At 49.6% G+C, this 7,672-nt stretch overlaps 1 protein-coding gene across 1 annotated transcript in view; it reads left to right on the top strand.

The window, feature by feature from the left end:
- The window catches only part of CHRD (chordin), a 75,148-nt gene extending 70,127 nt beyond the window's left edge, over nucleotides 1-5,021 (top strand). Inside the window, exons 12-14 of the mRNA XM_048506944.1 lie at nucleotides 374-528; nucleotides 2,081-2,174; nucleotides 4,164-5,021. Coding sequence (XP_048362901.1) covers nucleotides 374-528; nucleotides 2,081-2,174; nucleotides 4,164-4,234 — 320 coding nt within the window. The 3' untranslated portion in view covers nucleotides 4,235-5,021. The remainder of the gene's footprint in view (nucleotides 1-373; nucleotides 529-2,080; nucleotides 2,175-4,163) is intronic.
- The last annotated feature ends 2,651 nt before the right edge of the window (nucleotides 5,022-7,672 follow it).

The following is a 7,672-nucleotide window of genomic DNA, read 5'->3' on the forward strand; positions in this document are numbered from 1 at the left end:
CAGCAAAAATAAACAACTCCCTTCCCACTAGTTCCCAACAACTTTGCAGTTACCTTAAACAAGGTGTTAAGAGCTTATACAGAAATAAATCAAGGCCCCAGCCTGGTAGCCTGAGAGCTTCCTCCAACTTCACCAGTTTTTGCAGCCTTCTGCTGCTTTGAGTCTCCACCCCTTTCTGGGTCAACCCATTCTGGACATAGGGGTTACACATGGTTTATAGAAAGCCAGGAGAGGGGACGCTTAAGAGACTACATGGCAGGGATTGGTCTAAGTCTAAATGCCACTGTTTGGGATCGTTTATGAGCAAGCCCTTGAGCTCTTTCAAATCTCTGGTCTTTTGCTGTGTTTGCCACCTCCTCTCTTCTTTCGACAGCCTCAGAGCAGAGTTCCGTCGCGCTGTCAGACATGATGCAGGCTGACGGACCCAGAGCTTGCCGGTTTGGGCGCCAGTGGTACATGCACAACGAGAGCTGGCACCCCACAGTGCCCCCTTTCGGGGAGATGAAATGCATCACCTGCTGGTGTGTGGTAAGTGAGCAGGTGCCACGAGGGGTCGTGGGTGCCGAGGGACAGCCCCTCTCTCCAGAAGTTGGAAAGCTCGGTTAGATATAGGGGGAAGAGCAAGAGAAGGAGAAGAGTTTGGAGTCTGAAGGTGGCGTGCAAGTTCCTTTCCCTTCCTCTCCCCCACAACAGACACCCTGTGAAGCAGGTGGGGCTGAGAGAATTCCAAAGAACTGTGACTAGCCCAAGGTCACCCGGCAGAAATGTAGGAGTGCGGGAACACATCTGGTTCGCCCAGAGGTGGAGTGAGGGGGCGCGGCCTGCACCCCTGCCACGGCACTGTCCGCCCATGCCACGCCCCCTCCGCTGCTCCGCCCAGGGCACCGCACCCCACCCTGTCCCGTTGGCGCTGCACCACTGGGGGGAGCTCACATCACAGATTGCCTGTTGCTCTCTTTTCCACTCCCAGCAGCAGATATAAAGAGGCTGACTTGAGATTCCACCATGAACTGGATGCCCGAGTGGGGGATTCAAACCCTCGTCTCCTTAGTCTTAGTTCAATAGCTACACTCTTGCAGAGTGAAGCTTGGTGTAGAACCCCGACTATTGAAGGGCACCCCTGTTTTCAGCTGGGAAAATGCTGCCCCAAATCTTGGCTCATGTCGTCTGACCAAACATATCGTCTGACCAAACTTCACATACACACTACAGGGGTCAGTGCTATCAGTCACAGACCAGGAAAGGGATTTGGGCGTCTTAGTTGAAGTTCCATGGGAATGTCAACTCAATGCAAGGCAGCTGTGAAAAAGGCAAACTCTATGCTGGGGATAATTAGGAAGGGAGTTGATAATAAAACTGCAAGGATTGTCATGCCCTTATATAAAGCTGTGGTGGCACACGCATCTTGGGAGTATCACTGTGTCTTCAGGGTTCTGGTCGCCACATCTCAAAAAGGATATCGAAGAGATAGAAAAAGTGCAGAGAAGGGCAATGAGGATGATTGAGGGATTGAAGCACCTTCCTTATGAGGAGAGGCTGCAGCGTTTGGGACTCTTTAGTTTGGAGAGGAGACGTCTGAGGGGGGATATGATCGAAGTCTATAAAATTATGCATGGGGTAGAAAATGTTGACAGAGAGAAATTTTTCTCTCTTTCTCACAATACTAGAACCAGGGGGCATTCATTGAAAATGCTGGGGGGGAGAATTAGGACTAATAAAAGGAAACACTTCTTCACGCAACGTGTGATTGGTGTTTGGAGTAGGCTGCCACAGGAGGTGGTGATGGCCACTAACCTGGATAGCTTTAAAAGGGGCTTGGACAGATTTATGGAGGAGAAGTCAATTTGTGGCTACCAATCTTGATCCTCTTTGATCTGAGATTGCAAATGCCTTAACAGTCCAGGTGCTCGGGAGCAACAGCCGCAGAAGGCCATTGCATTCACATCCTACATGTGAGCTCCCAAAGGCACCTGGTGCGCCACTGCGAGTGGCAGAGAGCTGGACTAGATGGACTCTGCTTTGATCCAGCAGGCTAGTTCTTATGTTCTTATGACCCTCTCTATCCCTTTCTCCTTTCCAGTCTGGGGAAACGCACTGCCAGCGCCAGGAATGCTCCCCGGCCTCTTGCTCCAGAGAAGGAAGAACAGAGGACGCCTGCTGCTCTAAGTGCCAAGGTCAGGGACCCAGCCTACTCTTGTCATGCATCCCCTTCCCACAAGGGGGGCGCCTTTTGGCAACATTGGACTCCTGGCTAAGAGCATAGAGGCTGAGGCCTTCCCCTGAGGATTCAAAAGGGAGAGTTGCTGCAAGGGGATCTAGCGAGAGTCACAGGCATAGATGGCTCTAAAAGAGGGCTAAGTATATCACAATAGAAGCACCCCAGACATAAATCAAAATGGTTGTGGTGGGTTTTCCGGGCTGTGTGGCCGTGGTCTGGTGGATATTGTTCCTAACTGTTTCGCCTGCATCTGAAGATGCCAGCCTGCATCTGTGGCTGGCATCTTCAGGAGGAGCACGAAAGACACTATCGGCTTAACCATCCTGAAAAATCTGCAGTAGCAGAACATGTCCTAAACAAAACTGGACCTAACATTTTATTTGAAAACACTGAAATTCTGGACAATTTGGAAGGTTACTATGTCAGATTGCACGGGGAGGCCATTGACATTCGCAAACACCAAGACAACTTCAACAGGAAAGAAGAGACTCTGAGAATTAACAAAGCTTGGCTACCAGCACTTAAAAACACCAGAATCAAAGGCCAAGGGCATGCTAAGTTCATGGACAATGGACTCCACCCAGACACTGGATTTGCATTCACCAATACTGCTGCTGCTGCAGGGAATGCAAATGTAAATGGACTGATAACCCCACCCACAATACAGTGTACTCAACCACATCTTTGCATAGCAAGTTCTACCCAAACACTCTTATCACTGATTATCTCCTCTACCCTGGGACATGGACAATATATACCCCAAACATTCCCTTTTCTCTGGACACAGTGTGTAACAGACTTCCCTCTGTGATACACCTCTGAAGATGCCAGCCACAGATGCAGGTGAAATGTTAGGAACAAGATCCACCAGACCACGGCCACACAGCCCGGAAAACCCACCACAACCAGCTGAATCCAGCTGTGAAAGCCTTCGAAAATGCATAAATCAAAATATTGGCTTATCTTTGTTATATGTTTGTGGTGCTTCTATTGTGATATATTTAGTTTATGCACCGGTCCCAGTTACTTGTATTTTTTTAAAAAAAGGGGAATAGATTATGGAGGAAAGTTCTGTCAGTGGCTGGTTGGCCATTGTGGGAGATAGGATGCTGGACTAGATGGACCACTGGTCTGATCCAGCAAGGGTCTTCATATGTTCTTATGAAGGTCTCGGCCTCTGTGCCCTGTTCTTGGACCTCCAGAGGAACAGGTTGGCCACTGTGCGAGACAGGATGGTGGACTAGGTGGACCATTGGTCTGATCCAACAAGGGTCTTCTTATGTTCTTATGAAGGTCTCGGCCTCTGTGCCCTGTTCTTGGACCTCCAGAGGAACAGGTTGGTCACTGTGTGTGACAGGATGCTGGACTAGATGGACCACTGGTTTGATCCAACAAGGGTCTTCTTATGTTCTTATGAAGGTCTTGGCCTCTGTGCCCTGTTCTTGGACCTCCAGAGGAACAGGTTGGCCACTGTGGGAGATAGGATGCTGGACTAGGTGGACCATTGGTCTGATCCAGCAAGGGTCTTCTTATGTTCTTATGAAGGTCTTGGCCTCTGTGCCCTGTTCTTGGACCTCCAGAGGAACAGGTTGGCCACTGTGTGAGACAGGATGCTGGACTAGATGGACCCTCACTGGTCTGACCCAGCAGGGTTCTTCTGATGTTCCCCATTTTCCGAAGAGAAAAGAGGGTGGGACTCTCCTTTCCAGGACCATAAAATACAATATGGGGGTGGGGCCAGTGATGACTGTTGGAACCAGAGGCTGGTGCCCCATGGCTATGGCCGTGGTCCTCTCAAAACTGATGAGAAGCTCTGGACACAGATCTCTTCGAAATCTAAGCAGCAACAGGCTCAGAGTTCATTACTAGATGCGCCAGGAGGAATAGCTTTCCCGTCCTGGGATTTTGCTCTCATGCTGACCTTTCCCTGACCTTTGCCCTGCAGTGCCAGAAGACCTTCCCAAAGAAGCTCCAGAGATACTCCAAGAAGAGGCTGAGAATTCCTGGAGACGCTAGCTGGCCGGCTGGAGCCGGGAAGCCGGCGTGGCACCGCCAAGGCACCCAAAGAGCCGGAAGCCAGGACCCTTTGCGGCCGGCACCGGGCAGGGCTTTCCCAAAGCTGCCCGTGTTTTGTTGGCTTGTTAAGGACAACAGGAGGGTGCCTTCTGATACCGCTCTAGAGTGGCAGTCCCAGCTACTCTATCATATCTGCATCTGTCAGCATAGAAGCAGCAGGAGGACTCAGCCAGACGACGGTTTCCCTGGATTCGGGAGGCGCTCTTGGAGTCTGCGGATTGGCTCCCTGCGTGTTGCTAGTGGGGGACACGTAGCCCAGTTTGGCGCAGAGCAATAAACCCCTCGAAGGGGTCCGATCTTGGACACTGCCGGACCCAGCGGTGTAGACGTGTGCAGTATAAATACAAGCTAAGCGTACAAATATCCCCACCCCCATTCCATCCCACCCGAAGTGGCTCAGTCATCTTCACCTCTTCTGGGACAATTGCACCGCTGTGCCTTTCGCTTGCCGGATGCCCCGCCCCCCAAGAAATGGGCAATGCCCCCCCGACTAGGCTGTATATAATGTAAAATTGCCCTTCGCTAGCAACATTTCCGGGGGTTGGGGGTTGTCTTGTTTGTTTCGGTAAGGAGCTAGTTGTTCTTGTTTGTACTTTGTCCGGGTTGGTTGTGTAATTTATGGTTCTGGAGAGCAAGGTCCGTTTCCCCTGCTCTTCTCCAAGCGGAAGGATTAAGAACGGGAGATGCTGTATTTATTTTTTAAAAGCCGTTGAAGAAAAACGAAACAGCGTGGCCAAGCGTGGTTTTTTTTCTGTTTTGTGTGCCGGAGAATGGTCATGTGCAGACATTCCGGGGTTGCCCATTATAAGGGGAGCTATCCACCAAGAGAGCAAGTCCAACCCACTGGGGGTGGCCAGATATGGTTGCCAACCGTGGCCTGGGAAATTCCTGGATATTATGCCACTATGGGAAGGAGCAACACGGGAAGGGATTTCACCTACAATCTATGGTTTATTTTTTAAAGAAAAAATTTAATTGTATCATTTGAATTTTACAGTTTATAGTAATTTTCTTCTTCATACATTTTCAAACAATACTTCCCCCCCTTTTCTCCCTCCCCCCATTACTTCTTCTTCATAGTTTTGTCACACCAACAGCAGTAAGTTCATTCTCTGTAGCCTCTTCTCCCATACCTCTTTCTCGTTCCTTGAGCTTCTTTTCATCCAGTCCACGATATTTTATCCATATCTTCAAAATGTCATTCTGTTTATCTTCACACGCCTTAGTTTTGGTTAGTATATCGAAAATATCAAGTGTCACTTGTTCCCAGATATATTCTTAACCATCTCTGAAGTGTCCATTTTTTCTTTTCTTTCCAGCCCAAGGCTATTGTTGCATGGGCTGCTTTGATCATTATTTTATACATATAACTGTATTGTTTGTCCACCCTTCCGACCTACAATCTATGGCATACCATAGAATCTAGCCTCCACAGCAGCTATTCTCCAGAGCAGGGGTCTTCAAACTATGGCCCTCCAGATGTTCATGAACTACAATTCCCATCAGCCCCTGCTAGCATGGCTAAGTGGCAGGGCTGATGGGAATTGTAGTTCATGAACATCTGGGGGGGCCATAGTTTGAATACCCCTGCTCCAGAGCATAGGTGCCAAACTTGCGCCCCTCCAGATGTTATGGACTACAGTTCCCATCATCCCCTGCCAGCATGATGGGAACTGTAGTCCATAACATCTGGAGGGCTGCGAGTTTGACACCTGTGCTCCAGAGGAACTGATCTGTGCATATCCCCCCTTTTCTCTCCTGTAAGGACACCCTAGCTCTTTCACAATTGTTGGCAAGTGGATTTGGCTCTTCCGCACAGTAAAATCCAGCTGCAAAGTGCATTGAAAGTGGATTGAAAGTGCGTTATTCTGCACGTGCGGAAGGGGCCTCTGTGACAGAGCATTCCGAAACACTCTCCAATGGCCAGCGTGGTTATGCTGTTAATTATAATGTTATATAATGTGCCACAAAGTGATACAGATCTGCCAACTCACAAACAAGCCAAGAACCCAAACCCTTCTTATATATATATTACATTATACATGGAGCCTCGCCTGTTACAATGATCACCTAAGCACTGTTAAACACTATTAGAAACACAGACTTTAAAGAGTCACTTTTTCCTCAGTAGGGGTGAACACTCCTATTCAGTGGTGGGATCCAAAAATTTTAGTAACAGGTTCCCTCACCAGCCCCCCCTCAGCAAAGGGGGCAGAGGCGTACCTAGGCAAACCTGAGCCCTGGGCAAAACCTGAGTTGGATGCCCCCCCCCATGGGCAGCCACCCCACCACGACCCCCAAAAATTTTTTTGCACCAGGTCATTTCTAAATCATCATCACATTATAGAAAATGCCCCAACTCACAAATCTGACCACAGCAATGGTGAGATAAAAGGTACGAAAGGCTGAGAATCAATGAATTGCAGTACCTGAAAGGGATTAACCCAGTTCAGGGAGTGACATTATTAGTCGCAATTGCTATATGGAACCTTCACGTTCAAAGGCAGGATGCCTCTCGGGGAGGCAAGGGCGTGGAGATGGAAAAGCGGACCCAATTCGTAACCCCCTCTCGGCACACACCAATAATTAGTAACCCACTCTCTGGAACTGGTGAGAACCTGCTGGATCCCACCTCTGCTCCTATTCCACAATTTGTTTCCGACCACTCAAAAGCATAGCTTTTAAAAGGGCTTGGACAGATGTATGGAGGAGAAGTCGATGTATGGCTACCAATCTCGAGCCTCCTTGATCTGAGATTGCAAATGCCTTAGCAGACCAGGTGCTCTGGTGCAGCAGCAGCAGCAGCAGAAGGCCATTGCTTTCACATCCTGCATGTGAGCTCCCAAAGGCACCTGGTGGGCCACTGTGAGTAGCAGAGTGTTGAACTAGATGGACTCTGGTCTGATCCAGCAGGCTCTTTCTTATGTCCTTATTGCGCTGTACAAAGCCATCTGTTTTTACTTGCCTGCTATAAAGTCTGTTCTGATCCTCTCAGAAGGCAGCATTCACTTGTGGCAAACGTATCAACCGGGGAAGGCCGACCTGCCGCAAACAGGGTTGCCAAATAGGAATTACAAAAGATATCCAGAAGAGAGGTAGCAGTGCCCCTGGAGAAAGATGGCTCCTTTGGAAGGCCAACTGTGAGGCCCCTCCCCACGTCCCCCCACGCCAGCCCCCACATCTGCAGGAACCCCCCAAACTGGAGTGGGCCACCCTATTCTGAAACACTAACTAAATTCGAAATCTGGCTCTGTGCGAAACGGACAGCAGGTCCCCTCCTGACAAACGGGCATCGTGCCACTGAAGGGCAACTCATTCAACCCCCCACCCCATCCCTGCACTAGTGTTCCTGTCTGCTGCCAAGCCTCCAGCTGCGCC

This window comes from Sphaerodactylus townsendi, linkage group LG08 (assembly GCF_021028975.2).
Source record: "Sphaerodactylus townsendi isolate TG3544 linkage group LG08, MPM_Stown_v2.3, whole genome shotgun sequence".
Classification (NCBI taxonomy): Eukaryota; Metazoa; Chordata; class Lepidosauria; order Squamata; family Sphaerodactylidae; genus Sphaerodactylus; species Sphaerodactylus townsendi.